Source organism: Fukomys damarensis, unplaced genomic scaffold (genome assembly GCF_012274545.1).
Source record: "Fukomys damarensis isolate Sample0158 unplaced genomic scaffold, DMR_v1.0_HiC HiC_scaffold_37, whole genome shotgun sequence".
NCBI classification, from domain to species: domain Eukaryota; kingdom Metazoa; phylum Chordata; class Mammalia; order Rodentia; family Bathyergidae; genus Fukomys; species Fukomys damarensis.
This window is the reverse complement of record NW_022900949.1, coordinates 53,359,282-53,377,445: the sequence shown is the minus strand read 5'-3', so window position 1 is coordinate 53,377,445 and position 18,164 is coordinate 53,359,282. Positions and strand designations below refer to the sequence as shown.

The 18,164-nt window shown below is 44.2% G+C and overlaps 1 protein-coding gene across 1 annotated transcript in view; it reads right to left on the bottom strand.

Annotated features, from left to right (window-relative positions):
• Nucleotides 1-18,164, bottom strand: part of Clstn2 (calsyntenin 2) — a 141,035-nt gene that overhangs the window by 72,977 nt on the left and 49,894 nt on the right. Inside the window, exons 11-12 of the mRNA XM_010608225.1 lie at nucleotides 8,991-9,239; nucleotides 3,254-3,375 (exon numbers count right to left, since the gene is read on the bottom strand). Coding sequence (XP_010606527.1) covers nucleotides 3,254-3,375; nucleotides 8,991-9,239 — 371 coding nt within the window. The remainder of the gene's footprint in view (nucleotides 1-3,253; nucleotides 3,376-8,990; nucleotides 9,240-18,164) is intronic.

Here is an 18,164-nt window from a genome sequence, read left to right as displayed (position 1 = left end):
TGGGTGGGTCATGGGTCTGTGTCTGGCCCCTACCTTTTCCTCTCTGGCATTAGTACTGTTCCTCTGCTCTGCTTCCTGGTCACCATGAACTAAGCCTCCCTACTCTGCCATGCCTTCCTACCATGATATTTCTGCCTTGGAGACAGCTGGCCACAGACTGAATCCCCTGAAAATGTGAGCCTTTAAATTATGGATACTGGGTATTCTGTCCTAGTCACAGGAAAGCTAACTAATACACCTATCTACTTCCCTCCGCCCAACCTCACTTTATCTCCCTTTTCTTTTTATCTCATTGCTCATTCGTGTTAGACAAATATCTACTAGGCATCAAGTACATGCTCATGGCTACAACGTGCACTGAACAGTTGGACATGAGCAAAACATAGTCTCGCCCTCTCAAGTTCAGTTCAAAGCAAGCAGACAGGTGAGCAACTATAGTACAGTAAGTGTTGGGATGGAGTTCTACATGGAGTCTGACGAGTGGAGGGAAAAGACCCCCCACCCCGAAGGGTGGCCAGAATGCTTTCTCCAAGAGGAGGCTTTACCAGGTGTATATATTGTAAGTAACAAGTGATTTACAACCAAGAAACTTTTGGTAATATTCTGAACACCCAGGGAGCTGGGTAAAGAGAAAGATGAATCAATTCAGACTACTGAATTCCTAGCATGTGCACTATGGAAGTCTACACCCTATGCTCCTATACCCTACTCATTATGGCTTTCTTCAGAAGGAGGGCAACTGTCTAGATGGGCTTTAGTAAAAATATTAATTTATTCAGGATGCTATGAACTAAATTGTGTACTCCCAAAATTCACCTTGAAACACTAACCACCAATACATTTGGAGATAGGGCTTTTAGGAGGCAGTTGAGATTAAATGAGATCATAAAAGTAGGGTTTTAGTCTAACAGCCCTGCTTCCTTATAAGAAGAAAGAAGATCAGATATGAGTGTTCCTTCTCCCTCTCTCCCTCCCTCCCTCCCTCTCTTTCTCTCTCTTTCTCTCTCTGTCTCTCTCTTGTAAGGACACAGTGCCAAGGAGGTCCTCCTCTGAAAGACAGGAAGAGAGCCCTCACCGGGAACTGAGTTTGTAGGTACCTTGATCTTGGATTTCCTAGCCTTCTTCATTGTGCAAAAATAAATTTCTTTTGTTTAAGTCACCCAGCCTGAAGTATTTTATTATGACTTCCTGTGCAGATAAAGACAAAGTTGAGGACAGAGCTCGAGCAAAGCGAAGATTTGATAATTGCACAGTTTCTTCAAAACTACAAACATTTTGTATGTCTCTAATGATTCTGTTCTATACATTGAACTTTAAAATTGTTTAACTTTTTAATTAGCATGTGCTCACCACAGAGGGATCATAGCATAATGGAAAGGACAGGTGCTGGTTGTGGTTTGCTGTGACCTTGGCCACGTCACTGGGCCTGTGTCTCCTGCCTCACAACACCCATTGGAAATGTCTGCAACTCAGCTGAGGATTGCCTCACACAGTGTTCCCAGTGCAGAGCAGCCACTCTCTGGTAAGTGAATGTCAATGAAACCAGAATAGTCTGGAAGATGCTCAGTGAATCTCAGCCCCTCCTTAAATCCACTAGTTTAGGAGCAGATCTCATATTTACTACATTTACTATGTGCAACCAGAATTCCTTCTTTGACTATTTTTAGTTTCCAACCCTGTGATTTTATTTGCCTATCTCCCTGCTTCTCAATCCCATCTCAAAAAACGCTGCAGGGTATCTGTAATTATATTCACCAATATGGCAATGCTTATATTAAAATAACCCTCGTGATGTGGAATTTATTTCAGTTCACTTCACTTTGTATTATATATTTTAAAACATCTCGTAAAAGCCATCTGGCCCTTTAGGACGTAACTGTGAGGTTGCCGAGAAATCATATAAACAATGTCAAGATTTTACCATTATTGCAAGAAGTAGAATTTTTAACTCAGAGGAACACAGAAAAATGCAGATGCCATCCTTTCAGAATTTTGGGATCCAGCAGGACAGGATTTATGGGAGTGAACTCTGCAATGTCTCACAAACATCTATCTCTTCAGCTCAGCATCCTTAGTCCTGTTACTCTGTGTGGAGTTCCACCAGTGAGGACTTGTAAGGGTTACTGAATCTTGCTTTGAAAAGTGTCCATGTCTACTTCTGTGAGGATGAAAGCAGTCACTCAGTGTGAATTAATTCTGTGACCTGTCCCACTGAAGGGTTGGGGGTTTTAGGGAGAGGATGGGTTAGAGATAGAATAACAAGGAGACAGAAAGGACAGGATAAGGAAACATTCAGCCCAGGAGAAGGTGTCTCAGATAGTGCACTTTAAGGAAGAAAAGAAAGCTGAGAACCCCAGAAGTACCCAGTTTAGGATATAGCTGAGGCAGAATAAAAGCCAAACAAGGGCCTGGGGACCCCAGACAGTAAGGGGGCCACTATAATTATTGTTATTCCATGTGTTTGCTTAAGCAGCACCCATTCTACACTCCCCACACCTCCCTGCTGAATTCTCCCTTTTGATATTTTTGCAGAAATGAATCTGGCCCCTTGCAAATCTAAGGAAGACCAAGTGTAGGTTTTCTGCATAGACTCTTCTGCATTGCCACAGCCACCCAGAGAAGGGAGAGCTCCCTCCACAGCCTTAGAACTGCACAGCCCTTGGAAACACACCCTTCAGAGCTTTGGATTTAAATCAAACACTTCATACGTCACTGACAAGAGCGAAGCAGTGGCCCCTGTGATCAAGTCATGAAACTCGGCAGATGGTCTGATTTTCCACTTCAGAAAAGAGCACACATTGCTCATGCTGCTCTGCCACTTTGACTTCAAAGTCCTCAGGTCCTTATATTCAACCCCTGTCACCAAGAGCAAGCAGCACTATCACCCAAGGGAGGTACCAGAGGAGAGATACGGAGCGGTTATGATATAAAGATGTGCTCACAAAGATCACGGAGGGGCCTGGGGACCAGGAGAAGCAGCTTCCTATGAGCTCAACACAGGGCAAAACTGATGAGATGCACATGGTGGGTCCACTGACCCTGCTGGCCTTGGTGGGCAAGTGTGGCCCTCCTCCCACCAACTGGCTTTAAGGGAGTCTGTTCCATCCTGACTTTAAGAGACTGTGTACTCCTGAGCGGAGTTTTCCAAAACTCAGTCAGTGACCAGAACTTAGAGTGCCTACCGCACCATCCCTGCTGGAACATGCCAGTCCCTGCAGAGTTGTGAGTGGGACAGGTGCACGCAGAGCCTCACCTGGTCCAGCTTCCAGTGGAACTCCGCAGGGCGAAAGGTGTCGGCCTGGTCAAAATCCTTCCGCAAGAGGAAGACGAGACGGCAGTTGTGCACGTATAGGGCATAGTGGTGCCGGTTCATTTCTGAAAGGCAAAGAGGAAAGACTTGGGGAGTGAGTCAGTCTCTGCCAGAGGAATCTTCCTGCTATCTCGTCTAGCACAGCTCAAGGGATAAAGAAACAGACACTCTGGTTTTGTTTTTCACAAGTGGTTTAATGAACACTCTGCAACACACCTCGTGGTGGGGTTCACTGAAATGGAAGAAGAGGACTCAGGAGAGCCCACAGCAAAGCTGCTGTCAAGAAGCCTCCTGGGCTTTAAATACATCAGCCTTCTACTCAGGTCCTGCATCAGACCCAGGGTAAAGTTACTCAGGTCGACAGGCTTTTATGTGGTGACAAACATTTCCAGGAGGCTTGAGTGTGCTCTCTGCCTGTGCCACCAGCTGATCCAGACTCCTGTAGCATAGCTGGTTCCTGTTAGAGTTCTGAGGTTTTGCTGTATTTCATTGGGCTGACAGCAGTGACCACAGAGCATATGGCTGTTGCCTACCTAACCTGTGTTAAGAGGAGATGCCCTGCTTTTAGCTGCAGGGAAGATGGGATAGATTGATTTCCCACATTACACATAATTTTCTAACTCTCCAAAGCAATGAATAAACACCTTTTCATGGCCAGCAATCAACAAAAGGGACATTTTCTCCTCTGATATAAAAACTTTCTTGCCTAAGAAGCCTTATGTAATGGATATAGCTATGAAGCCTTCTACCAACTGGCAGAAGAGGAGCTGTTCTTTGACCATACGCATATGTAATTGTGCTGTAGTACACAGGGAAATCTACCAGAAAGCACCTGCTGCATCAATGTTGGATGAATGAACAGGTGACCATGGTGGCAGAAACAGCATGGCACTAGATTCAGACAGACTTTGGATGAAGCTGTATCCCTGGGTGACATTAGGAGTTATTTAACCTCTCAGAGCCTCAGTTTCCTTAACTGTATCATGACAGTGATGCTGGGCTATCCTAATGTAGCCTAACAATAGGATATTGTGATTGTTTTCCACCTATCCTGTCTTATGCTACCTGAGTTGTATGTATCAGTAGTATTAAATGTGCATAAGAATATATAGGTTATATGCTTATGTCCATGTACGGCTTCTATGTATATGTGTTGTATGAGTTTTATGTAAATACATTGTATGAATTTGGAGTGGCTGCAGCCATATTTGCCAACCTAAAATTGATATGCATATGGGTACAAATATGAGAAAGGGCACAGCAAAGGAGCCAGAGCCTTCAACACACCTTAACTTTAGGATAGCTTTAGGAAACCATGACAGCTCTGGATGTGTTCAGCTGTAAGAACCTTGCATTCCCTGAATTCTTTTGGTTTTTCAGTTTTCTGATATCAGTTTAATTTGTATTTCCCATGCCATGTAATGGGAAGCATCTTAATTGATTCAATGAGGAGATGTGGGTAAAGCATCTGCCCAGAACAGATGCTCAAAGACTGCTAGTATAATAAAGACCATTACTCTTCCTCATGACCACGACAACATGGCAACGCTGTCAGATGCTGTGTTAGGGCACACATTACCGTCCTCCAAAAGGTAACCCAAGAATGGCAGGAAAGGGGGTGGTCAGTTACTAAGCATGGCAAGACTGACCTGGGCCACTGTCTGAGTGAGCACTCTTAGCCCCTGGCTAGGCAAAACACTCTGACCTGGCTATGAGGAGCCTATCAAAAATTTCTTGCCTCTGTCATAATTGTTTTCTGTCATTTTTGTTAATAACTGGAAAAAACAGAAAGAAAAAATTTGGCCTTTATTAGTTTTTCTTGGGTTCAGGAGAGATTAGAGGTGAGGAAGTAGATCAGAAAGAATGAAAAAATAGATCTCTCTCTGCCAAAGCATCTTCTAGCCTAAGCGATTTCTCCCTCTCTCTGCTTTTTTGTTGCTCTGGATTCCTGGGGTCAACATATACACCAAAAAGCATCTGCAGCTCAGTTCACAGGCAGCGAGAGTAAGGTTCCCACCTTTTCTCTATAGCAATCTCGATCCTTTTGATTGTGGGTGCACCCTTTCCTTCCCAGCGGACACAGCAATCCTCCTAGCACTTTCCACCAGACAAAACCTCTGCCACTCTACGTGGTACTTGCTGGATCAGATCGGTCCTCTCTTTTGGGAGACCCAGGAGGGAGGTGGTTAGCTCTAGGTGTAGCCATTTATCATTCGTTGTTTTCCAGTGAACTTGGAGGGAGCAAGAGAGGGCTGCCTGCCAAGAGCAGATGACTCTAGTATCAGGAACAGATGCGTGGGCAGGAGGGATCATGGAGATAGAGCAGAAACCGAGGAAGGATGAAGAAAGGCAAAAAGAAGAAGCATTATGCACACAGGGAGTGGAGAGGTAAGGGCCAAAGAAAGTTGAGTCGGAGTAGGCACAAGTGTCCCACATGGCAGATATACCACTATGTGCTCCCCCAGCATGTGCCCTTTGTTCCAAGACATACAGCTAGATGCACTTCACAGCCTTCCATGGTTAGATGGGGCGATGTGACCAAGCTCTGGCAAGTGGAAGGTGATTAGATGTAAACCATGTGACCTACTGTGCTGACCAGTAGAACCCTTCCACAATCAGGTGTGTTCTAACTTTCTGTTCAGTGGCTGAGAACAGCAGTCACGAAGGCAGCAAGGATTCTTGGTCTCAGAATGCCTGGGCAAAGCAGAGTTTCCCCATGCTGCAGACTTATTTAGGGCCACTGGGTAATGCATGAGGGGACACTTTGATGAGAGCGTGTCAGCCACTGAGACTTTTGGTATTTGGTAGTAAGGAGAGTGGCTTTCTTCTTCTTCTTCTCTCTGTTGCGATCAGCCATTGCTGACTAGTCAATTCTGTTATCCAACTACTTATAGATTACTTTGTAATAGACAAAAATTAATGAGTTTTATTTGTAACGAAGATAAATTGATGCGATTTTCATGGAAGAAAATTCAACACTTTACCTTAATAGCTTTGTTACTACTTATATTCTTTGATTTAATGATTCAACTTCCAGTTGGAAAACAATCAGAAATATCCAAAATTTATATATCAGAATAAAATATATATATATATACATATATATATATATAGAGAGAGAGAGAGAGAGAGAGAACATTATTTCATATGCATTTAAAAGGAGGCAATTTAAATATTCCACGAAAAGCAGCAAGTTAAATTGAGTATTATAGGTCCACATGGCAGTTTTAAACTGCCACACTATTCATGTTTTTGAGAATATCTTATCTCATAGAGAAATGATTTGGGTATAGTTATAGAAAGAAAGCAGATAACAGTATCACATGTATTGTAAAAATAGATTCAAATTGTGAGCATATTCTACTATATATAGAAATAAAGCAACATTTTAATAAAACATACTGATATCAATGAGACCTCAAGTGTTCAGATTTTAGGTGTCTTTTGTATTTTTATACATTTCTGGGGTTTTTTTTTTTTTTTGTACTCCGGCTATAAATATGTATTGCCTTTACAGCTGAAAAACATTTCTGATATAAAACAAACCCTAATCAGTCTTCAGTCTATTCCTAAATTTTTTATTTTTATTTAGGAGAAGGATATAGTTATAGACACTTTTTTAAAGTCAGAGAAGTTTAAAAAATCTTCATACCTTCTCTGTGCCATTCTTGAGGCAAGTGTGACTTTCTGCAAGGCCTGAGCTGCAGAGCCCCAGGTCTTGCTGGTTTGGGGCACTCAGCGCCTATAGCAGGGCTGCAGTAATGACAGGAGGCACTGCTGTCTGAAGCAGTATTCAGCTGTGGCTGCCTGTAGCGCCCCTGAGATTCTGATTTATGCACCTAGGGTGGGGCCCTGGCCTCTACATAGCTTTACAAATGCATCCATTTAATCCAACCAGACCTTTGAGACAATAGCCTGGCCCTGGAGCTTCTGATAAAAGGTCCTAGGTCCAAGCCTGTTGTTCTTGCTAATCAGCTGTATTATCCCAGTCCCATTATTCCACATTCCTCTGTAAGCAGGAACGTTTGTATTTGTCTGCTGTGCCTGCTAGGGCTACTTGATGCATTTCAGAAAGGACTGTGTGTGTGGGCACCGATCACAACTTTGCATTTGTACACAATGCTAAGCTGTTGCCTCATCCTGACTTTGGCTCTAGAGGGCCATGATGAGCTTTTACCACAAGTGCTACTGGGGCCTGGCCCCAAGCCTCAGTGCCACCTCAGGAAGACTGTGGGGTTCTTCCTGCATGAAGAAGGGCCCAGAGAAAATCTGTTGTTGGCACCAACTCCTCCTACACAGGCTTGTGACTAAGGAAAAGCCAGGCAACTGTCTCAGTTCCTCTTCCAGAAAATACTTTATTCATTATAAAGATCAACTGAAGTAGAGAACATGGAGCTTCTTGTAGTACCACAAAGTGGAATAATACTATACTACTACTACTAATAATGATGATGATACTATCAACATTGGGTAAATTAATAGAGTGCTCGATCTGGAGCACTTCTAAGTGATTTTATACTTTATATATGTTTATTTTCCCAGTTTTACATATGGAGAAACTGAGGCTCAGGGAGATTAGCAGTTCTTCCAAGGCTACACCTTAAGGGTGGTCTACCTGAGCTATAGATTTCAGCTGAGCTCATAGACATTCTTTCATATCATCATTTGTTAAGAATAAATGCTTGTTATTTATTGTAGGTATTTTAACAAAAATTGTATTTGAAATGGGAAACTATGGAGTTATAATTAAAGACAGAACTGCAATTTTCCACATGATCTCAGAATATTTGTGTGTGTGTGTGTATGTGTGTGTATATGTTTTGGGGGTGCAGTGATAAGAGCACAGGGCTCGAGCTAAGCTGACATTCCAGTTCTGATCCCTAGTGCATGTACAGATATTTGGGACATATTATTTAACCTCTTAAGGATGTTTTCATATCCTTAAGATGGGTGACCCAATACTACTTTTATAAAATTGTAAAGGCATGAGAAACTGTTTAGAACAGTAATAGCTAACATCAATCACATGTTCAATGTGCCAGGCACAGTTCCAAGCACTTCATGTCTATTAAGTCGCTTTATCCTCATAAAACCCAATGAGGAAGATAATACCCATTTTATAGACTGAGAAAGTGAAGCACAGAGAGGTTAAACAACTTGTGAAAGGTCACATAGCTAGTAGGTAGGGGAACACTTTTAACCACCAACTTGAGAACTGCACTGACCCAGGATTAGCATAATGAAAATGCCAAAGAACTATCAGTTGTCCCTAAGACATATGGTGGTGATTTTCAAACTATGACTCTCAGTTAGCAGGACTTTTATTTAAAAGAAGTCTTTTGGAAACCTTCAATTATATATTAAAGGTGTAGTTTCTTTGTTGAAGTACAGGTGAAGATTCCTCCTCCATCCCAGGCTCATCTATAGCAGCTCTGAGGCACTTTTGTGGATGCAGCGGCTCTGAGAAGCCCAGTTTGAAGACCCTGACTCTAGCTCTTGCATTCGTTGCATCTGTATCTGTACTTCCCCCTTTTCCTGCTCCTGTTTTAGCACAAACCCAGCAAATGAGAAGCCAGAAAACCAGAGATCAGAATATATGCCCCACTCTGCATAAGCCCCATTTCCCCCACCGCTCCTCCATGCAAACAGTTGGGACACAGGGGCTGTGCTAGAGACTCACCAGTTTTATCTGAGTTGCAGAGGATGGTTTCCTTCTCAGCCCTCACACCGGGGCTGGGGCCATGTTTCATCCACATGGTGATGGTGAACTGGTCCGTCAGGTTCTTAGGCACAATCCCATCTGGGATCTTGGCACCCTGTCTGCCATCAAACTTAAAGATCATCTCACTGCTGTCCACCAGCAGTCCTGAAGTCCAGTTGGTGGCAGCGCTGGGGGATGGCAGGAGGTCGATGATGCCAGAGGAGGCTCCTATAGGGAGAGGAAAAGGAAACGTGAAGGCCCATTCTTCTGGTCTAGGTGATTGGGAAAAGAGGTGCCAAAAAACATTCCACTCTGAGTTGCTTGTAACTTATAAATAAAAACAATGCATGTGTCAAGGTGAAGCATGACCAACTATTATATGAGGAAAAAAGTATTGGGTGAGTTTAAAGAGTTAGTAGAACCCTAAAGCCTTTTATTAGAAAGTTCCTGGGGTTTGATGAGCTGGATGGAGTCATTCATGTACTTACATATTCATTAACCTTTAAAACTTTTATTGAGTACTAAGAGCCAATATGTTCAGCTGCTATTATCAGGACTGTGAGTGGGGAAAGTTCTAGATCCTGATCCCATAGGAAAGAGTATGATCCACTTCATAATCACACTTTTGTATAACCACATGCTGAGGCCAAATGGCACTGTGTGGAGAATATGGGCTCTGAATTCAACATCTGAAATTTGATACCAGGCAGCATGACTTGCTAGCATTGTCACCCCTGTGACTCTCCTTGGTGTCTGGGGACTAAATGATGATGCACATCAGCTTGCGGCAGCACCCTTGCCACAAAGTGAGTGTTCACTTGTGTTTGCTCTAACTTTGTTGTCAGCATCATTATTATTTCTGGTACCACTGTTATTTTACAGGATGAGGTACAGGGACTTACCGCGAAGCACTGAGAGTGTACGGGCAGATTACTGTTGGGGGAGCATCCTGGGGAAGCTCTGCGGAGCAAAGGCTGAGGTGAGAGGGAGTGGCTCTCTGGCGGAGAGGTCTGGACTGCCCTGCTAGGAGGAGGCTCAGGCCCTGTCACTCTATATAGAGGCTCTAATGCAGAGCTCTTGATTCTGATCCCAATTCCTACAGAAGTACAGCTCCCTATGGAGGCACAGCTCAGCCATTCAGGGAGGAGGAAGGGCTGGGAGCTTGCTGTTATGTTTAACTAATAAGGACTGGAGGGTCTAGGGTGTGTTGGGATCTGGTGTATGGGGCTGTCTACTGGCGAGGCACTATCAGCTAGTTATAAACTCTGATGGGACCAGTGGTTTTGTGTATTATCTGCTACTTGTCACATTTGATTTTTCACTTGCAGCAGAGCATCATTTCACCCAGGGTTTGAATTTCAAGGACAGCCACCAACACACAAAAAGTCTCCTACAGTTAAAATGACCCTTGAAAGCTGTTACACAAGGTGCCATATTGGAATCCAATATATTGTATTTCTTTAAAATGTTCCACCCATCCAGCTTTTCCTCCAGCCCTGGAAGAGATCATTAGGTTGATACCCAGTGGTTTGCAGTGGAAGGTTATGTTATGTGAAAAACATGTCTCTTTGGAGCCTAGATCCTCTGCTTAGCCCTGTAAGAAATTCATGTTGAAAGTAGCCTCTAGACGTGTCTGAGAAGGTGGGAGATGCAGAGCTCTCAGTTCATGCTTATCTAGGGAGATGTGGGAAGAGCTGACTGCACTATTTATAGGGGTATTTCCTAGGTGGTTGCCTGTTCCTCCACCCGCCATGTCGTACGCATTCAGTTCTTTATGACCACACTCCCTCCACTGCACTGCCCCATCAGATGCTATGGCAACTTATCTGGTGCTCAGGTGAGCCTGTCCCTCAGCCTCTTGTCCATCTCCACACCTCCTGTCATCCTTGCTTCTCCACACCTGGTGTTTAATGACGAACATGATTTGCCCCCCTCAGCTAGTGCCCTCCATAGGTGTTTGTAGTAAAGCCGTTGATCAAGATGGCATCAAGGAGAAACTTGTGAGTGGTCTGGGAACGGGAGATACAGGGTCCTATGGAAAGAGTTCATTTCTCTAGCACCTATATAATAATAATATGACATGAAAACAACTTCTTTGGCCCACAAATACATTGGGCCCTATGGAAGGATATGTCTACTATGAAGACGTCCAGTGATTGGGACACACACATAGAGTGTGGATCCCGAAATCTGGGGTGGCTATAGAGATGCCGGTTGCTGGGTCAAGGGTTCCTGATTTCTACTTGAAGCCAGAATAATGTCCAGGTCAGGGGTATACACATGGCATCTGCTGAGTCCTGCTCTACCAACAGGGAGCAGCCAGGACTCTACACAAGGTTTCCTGGAGGAGGGCTTGGCAGGGCATGAAACTCTATCTTGTGAGCATCCTTATTTTGGCTAAGGACTTTGTTGTGCCTGTTAGGGACCTGACGCTGCCATCACAGGCTGCATTCTCCTGGCTCTTCTTGGCTCTTAAAATGACCTCATGCTCTTATCTTTAGTTTCCCTACCCCCAAGGGCACAGTGGTCTGGAGGAGTTAAGCCTAAGTTTCTGCAGGACTGAACCCATAAAAGGCGATCTGGCCTGTGAGAGGTTAAAAGTAGCCCACTCCTCATAAATAAGCAATAGCCCAGCCCCAAACCAATAAAAGGACCTTCCTTTCTTTGTTCTCTCTCCCTCTCTGTCTCTCTCTCTTCTCTCTCCCTGACCTGCCTTCCCGAATAAAGTCTCCTCGGTGTGTGGCCTAGTTGTTGAGCGCCACTGTGCCTCTACAGTGCCTATAGAATTAACACTGTAGGTAACACTTTAGAGCAGTGAAGAAATTGATAAAAAATGTGCCTCCATATCTTTGCAATCTTTAATAAAAAAAATGTGCCTCCAAACAGGTTTGGATAAAAAGAGAGAGGGGTACAGACTAAGGCCTAGTGTAGGACGGTAGGGGAGACATCAATGGAAGGTCCGGAGGCAAAACTGGTTACAGAGTGGCTCAGCCTTGGCCAGGGATATCCTACGAATATAGTTTACATTTACAGAGCTTTACATTTTACCATTTTATAATTTTAACTACTATTTTACTAAAACTATTTATTGGACACGGAGTAGATGCCAGGCCTGAATTTAGTAAGTACTTTCCATGCTCCTTCCTAGTTACTTGAATAGCTAGTAACTTAGATTTCCGTTTATAGATAAGAAACTCCAGGCAGAGTGAGTCCAGGATCACAACCGGCTAGTGAGGGGGTCCATGACCAGGGCATTCTAGCCCCAAGGCCCAGGCTGCACACTGCACCACCTCACCTGAGTTGAGGGAGAGAGAGAGAGAGAGAGAGGGAGAGAGAGAGAGAGCGCGAGCACACGTGCGCTTATTTTACAGCTTCCTGTGCATTTTGTAAACATGGAAACTGAGGCCTAGATAAGGGGACACCACTGGATCAAGACTGTGCAGCCACACAGCTAGCTAGAGGTAGGTGCTACTCTCAGACCTCCAGCTCATGTTCTTTCTCCCACACAGTAGCACTCAATCAGGTGACTGCCGAGCACAGCCTGGCTCCCTGGGATGGCACCTACACATAGAGATGGCTGCTCCCATGTTGAAGACATCAGGTGCCCTGGGAAGGCATTGATGTGGGGCTCCCCACCCTCCTCGTGGAGGAGGACAGACAGGCCACCCTCCCTATTCTACAGATGTTGTCTGCCAGAAAGCATGAAGCTGCATTTAGCCAGATGGTGCACACTTCCGCAAACTTAACAGATTGTGTTTCATTTCTTCGTACACTTAAACAAACTGAGAAAGATTTACTTTCTCCCAGAGTTCTGTGTCTTCTCCCCAAGGGATCCCACAGGAAAGCAGAGGGTAAACAGAATGCAGCACTTGCAGAGAAGGCGTAGCATCATCTGCACATCAAGGTGTATTTAGGATGCTCCTTAGGAATCCTCTTGACAGTGCCTGGAGCCCTTGGAGCCTGAGAATTCATGTTGATCTGGTGCATAACAGCAGCAGCTGGAGTGCTGGAGTGGCTTTGAACCAGAGGGAAGTTCTGATTTCAGGTCCCTTGGCCCTGCCTGGGTGGGGGAGCTGCTCTGAGCCAGAAAGGTGATAACCACTGGAGGAAATGAGGCAAATTTCAGGACACACTATGGGGCCTATGGGTGGTGGTTATTGTCTGAACTTAGTTTATGGGTTTACATTCTGATCTGAGTGGTTTGATGTTAGTTAGGGCAGACAGTGTCCTTAGTACTTCAAGACAGGCCCGTGGCAGAAGTGACTGACATGGAGCCCTCCAGATCCACCACAGGAGATGGGCATAAGTGGGAAAGTCTCAAGGAATGGAACCATTGTAATTGAGGAACAGGACTCAGTCTGTACAGCGTTCCCTGAAAGAAAAACATATATGGAGGAGGGAAGAAAAAAAAGAGAACCAAGACCACCTATCATTTAAAGGTACAAGATCCCAATAATGAATATAACTATACTATATACCTAAAATGTACCAATAAATTCAATAAAAGAAGAAAAACATATGGTGAACACAGCATATCAGTATCATTTCTATTGTATTTCAATAAATGGTTATTCGATTTTCAGGCTTTGCCAGGCATTGTCATGTGGGTGCAGCCATAAACCACAGAGAAATGGCTCTACTTTTGGGGACGCAGTAAAGCTTTTGCATTCTTGAAAGAGCAGTACAATGGGTGCAGCAGTTCAGTGGTAGGGAGAAGCTAGGAAAGGCCTCTACAAAAGTTCAATGGACTACTAGTCTCGTGAGGTGGAAGAAGATACGTATTCATAGCACAATTACCTGACCCATGATACCATCTTGGCCGTTTGACCAATGGAATGTGAGTGTGAGTGATGTGTTGCATCTGGGCAGAGGCTGGAGTAGCTAGTGCATGGCTCACCATGTGTCTCTTCTATCTTCCCTGAATGTTTTAGATAAAGGCTGCTCCACAGCCTGGATCCTGGTAGGAAGCCAACATGGAGCATAGCTACAGATAATCTAAGAAGGGCATGTAGTAGGAATGATAAACTTTTGTTATTTTAAGTCAGTGAGGTTATGAGAGCATTTGTTAGTGCAGCATAACCTTTATTATCCTGACTGATAATTCATGTAAGTGATCATTTTTGTTTCTCTATCTGCATTCCAGAAACACTGGCAAGGAGGATTTCCTGATATCTTTTCAAGAGTTTACAAACTGTTGGACCTACAATGAGACTATCATTCCACCTCTAGAATCCTAAATAGGAGGGATTCCCTTGAGGTCTTGGAACCAGGAATTTAAATTCTAGGTGAAGAAAGTTGGGCTTTGGATGAAAGGTGACCAGAGAGACTCTCAGGGCAGACATGTGGATACCTACCCAGTTGCTGACCAGCTTGGGTAAGGCCACTGAAGGCAAAACCCTTCTTCCTAGTTGAGAAGAGCATGTAATATGGTCATTGCTAAATGACCTCCCAAGAAAAAAGCATATCCAGAAATAGGCCCATGGATTGCTGACACAGGATTAGTGATTTAATCTGAATCCCAACATGTGTTCTCCTGTTTTCCTTCAGCTCTGAGTGTGGAAGCAGTGGCCATGACTAGGGGGTTAATATTCTTAGCCTTAGAAGCCCCAGGACTTTAGCAGTATCTTGGAGACACTCATGATAGCTTCCTGGGGTTTTGCTCTTCTGAGGTTATCAAAGCCTCTCATAGTTATTCTTACTGAGAAGAAGGTCTTTTAAACTGCAAGGTATATCAGAAAACTATAGATGCTCATACTTCCAAAAAAATTGCATTGAAACTTTTTAATGTATCTGTCTTCCCCAGGAGAGAATATTATTTATATTATTTCTTAAATTAAGTTTATTGGCACATTTTAGGTATACAGTAAGGTTACATTCATTATAGGGATCTTGTACCTCTACATGAAAAGTCTTGGTTCTCATTTTTTCCCCTTGTCCCTGCCCTCCCTTCACCCCCTCCTCCCCTCCCCATTTACAAACACTTTATTTCCATCTTTTCATTTTCTCATATTTTTTCCTTTTCCCTTATTACCTTTCCCCTACCCTTCCCACTTTCCCTACTATTTATATTATTTCAAGAGTTAGTTCAGCATTTGGACAGACAGCCGATAGTTGTTGAAGTAAAAAATACACGATTGAATGAATAAATCTGTCCTCTATGAATATCTCTTGGCTAATAAGTGTACAAATCCCCCAAACAACTTAAGGTTCACTTGTGCTTCTCTGCCATATGAAGCATTTGATTTTAATGGAACCCTCACACTTTGTGGCCTTTTTTTCGACAGGACTTTTCCTGGAAGTCTTTGCTCACAAACAGAACAGCTGCCCCTGGCAGTGAGTGCAGGAGGTAGTGGCCAGTGGCCAGGAGCCCTGTGGTCCCTGGGAAGCAGCCCCTGACTTTGGTGCTATAAAGGGTACATGCATTACAAGGTACTTTTCTATTTCCTGTAATGTACAGTGATGTAGGGTCATTGAAGTGGACCTTTCCTTGGGTGGTTGCTAATGTCAAGTTTAATTTGGCCGAGAGGTCTCCCTGAAGGATTCTTTATGCTTTTCATACTCTATGCAGCACTGTGACACTTGCCCTCTGGAAAGCCTGGTTCTGAGATGGTGGGTTCTTCACTTATATCCCTGAATTTGAAATAAGTGACAGGCAGTTGGTCAAGAAGAAGTCTGGCTTTATGTGAAGTTAGGGCAGTGAGAACAATCTTAGATTACATTTGGTCCACATGTAAAGGAGACACAGGTTCAGGGCTCTCTATTGGCTTTGTCTATAGCCAAATGGAAGTGTCTCCATGTATTGATCTCAGGAAGCAACATTTCTGACACGCAGACCCAAATAAGGCATTTTAAGGTTGCTGCTTCTGCTCGACCTTATTCATGGTAGGTCTGATACGCACCATTGTTTCCTTTCCCCTTAAATAGTGTTGAATTTCTCATTTCCTTTCATACTAGGAATTAGCACACAGTGACCCGATTACTGATCAGCTACAGCATCACAGAGAAAGCTCCAAAACTGCAGCCACCCTAGAAAAACCACAGGACAGACCTCTGCTATACACAGAAACAGGTCACCAGTAATTGTAGGGAAAGACTTGGAAGGAGAAGAGAAGAGATCATCTTGTGGTGGAAAACATGACTGAAGGCTTGGGGATGAGAACAAAGCAGGCAGAGACCAAAGTGGAGGACAAACCAGGCTGTAACAGTGGATGAGGTGGGGGAGATGGCTCATCAGGAGGGCTGAGAGGCAGGGTAAACTTTGGTGCTCACACCTGTGTAAGGTGCGACTATCATAACTGTGCTGTATATCTGCTCTTGTTGCTGAATTTCTAGTTTTGGCTGGCAGCCTTCTCATCCAGGTAGATACTCAACTAGAATCTGCTTAGATTCCTCCTTTCTCATTCTTGACAGCTAATCAATCATTAAACTTCACTGATTTTGCCTCTTAAATTTGTCTTAAATTCATCCCTACTGCCACTCCCTTGGTTCAGAACTCATTATCTCTTGCTTAGACTACAGCAATAACTTCCTAATTGGTGTCCCTGTTTCCCTCAAAAGTCAATAAAGATTTGTAGGATGAAAAATGCATGAATGCTGAGGCTTAAAGTGTCGTGGCTGCTCTCTAGTTGGGAAGTATAGCAAGAAGCTTTTCCCTCATCCCATGAAAACACACAGAAGCTTGTCTCTAAAACTCACGGTGCCCACAGGAATCAGGGATTTGTGGCCCAGGATTAGTCTTGGGAGTCATCCAGCCTGCATTTCCCTTAGAGTTTGGAAAGATCCTGGCCTCTGGGATCTCACTCCTTTGCTTCTGCCCTTTCGATGTGGGCTCTCACCAGCGCAAGTCAAGAGTCATGCTTCTGACATGAGGCTAGAGTGGCAAGCCACCAGGGCTACTGGGACAAGGTTCCTAGAAATGTGGTGGGCCGTGCTACTAGGTAGGTCATCAGAGAGAAACCAGATTTTTCTCATTTAAACGGCAGCTCCCAGCATCAGATTAAGCTTCACCTTGCAGGGAAGCTGCCTTCTCGGCTGAGTTAGCCTGCTTTTCGGCAAGGCCAGGCTGGCAGCCCAGATGGAGGGTGCTCTGTGAAAACACCACACACAATTTTGCTCAGAAGCATCTTTCCTTAGAACATCCTTTTTACCCTCTGTATCTCCCATCTCTCCCCAGAAACATTCGAAATCACATCACAAGCCCATGCCCTTGGGCCCATCTGATCTTTAACAAGCTGATTCCATCATTTTCTTCTAACCTGGAGGAGTTTAGGAAATGACTCTAACCCACAGCAGCGAGGGTTGGGTTGACTAATAATCCAGGTACTACATCGGGAATGAAATGGGATATTCATTCCAAGTAAGAGATCATCTTAGATAGTGTCTGTGCCTGCAGAGGACTGGAGGCAGTTTTCTCAATAGTGCAGTTCGCTTGTATCGATTTTTGTAAGGTGGTTGTTGTAATATTGGAATTGTGGTGTTTTCTCCAGGCAGCTACCTTGTTCCTGAGAGGTCTGCATGCCCACAGGCCTTCCCTGCCAGCCCCGTAACACCCAAACAGGGGTTATTTTGGTTCTAAAGCTTTTATACCAGTATTTGTGCCAGAGCAGTGAGGGTGAAAGGGTGTGAGGGAGGGAGAAACCTACCCCAAATATAATAGGGGTGGGGATTTTTCTGGGGACAGCAGGCTACATTATGTATTCTGGAGCTCCCCTTCCTCTTGAGGAGATGCAGTTACCTCCAAATACAGTTCCAACATAGGAATCATCCCCATACTAAGCTCCCATGGCGTGGTTTGGGAGTAAAATATGAGTCCCTGGATATTCCTGAAGAGAATAAGGAAGCAATGAGCTGTACACAGGTGTGGGATGAAGGGGGCCCATCAGCATCTGGCTCACCCAGCCTATGGGGCCATCCCCACCTCATGGGATGCACATCCTCTCCTTCCACAGATTCACTGGAGAGTTGTATTCTAGCTCGCAGAGCCTGGCTGGCCTGGGCCGATGCTGAGCTAAAGACTTGACAGCAAATCCCAGCTCTGTCATTTTCTATCTGTGTGAATTTAAGCAAGTTATTTTATACTCTGGGCTTCACATTTCCATCTCTAAAACTGAATGAATAATGTCTTGCCCACAGTGAGGATGGGGAACTCAATTA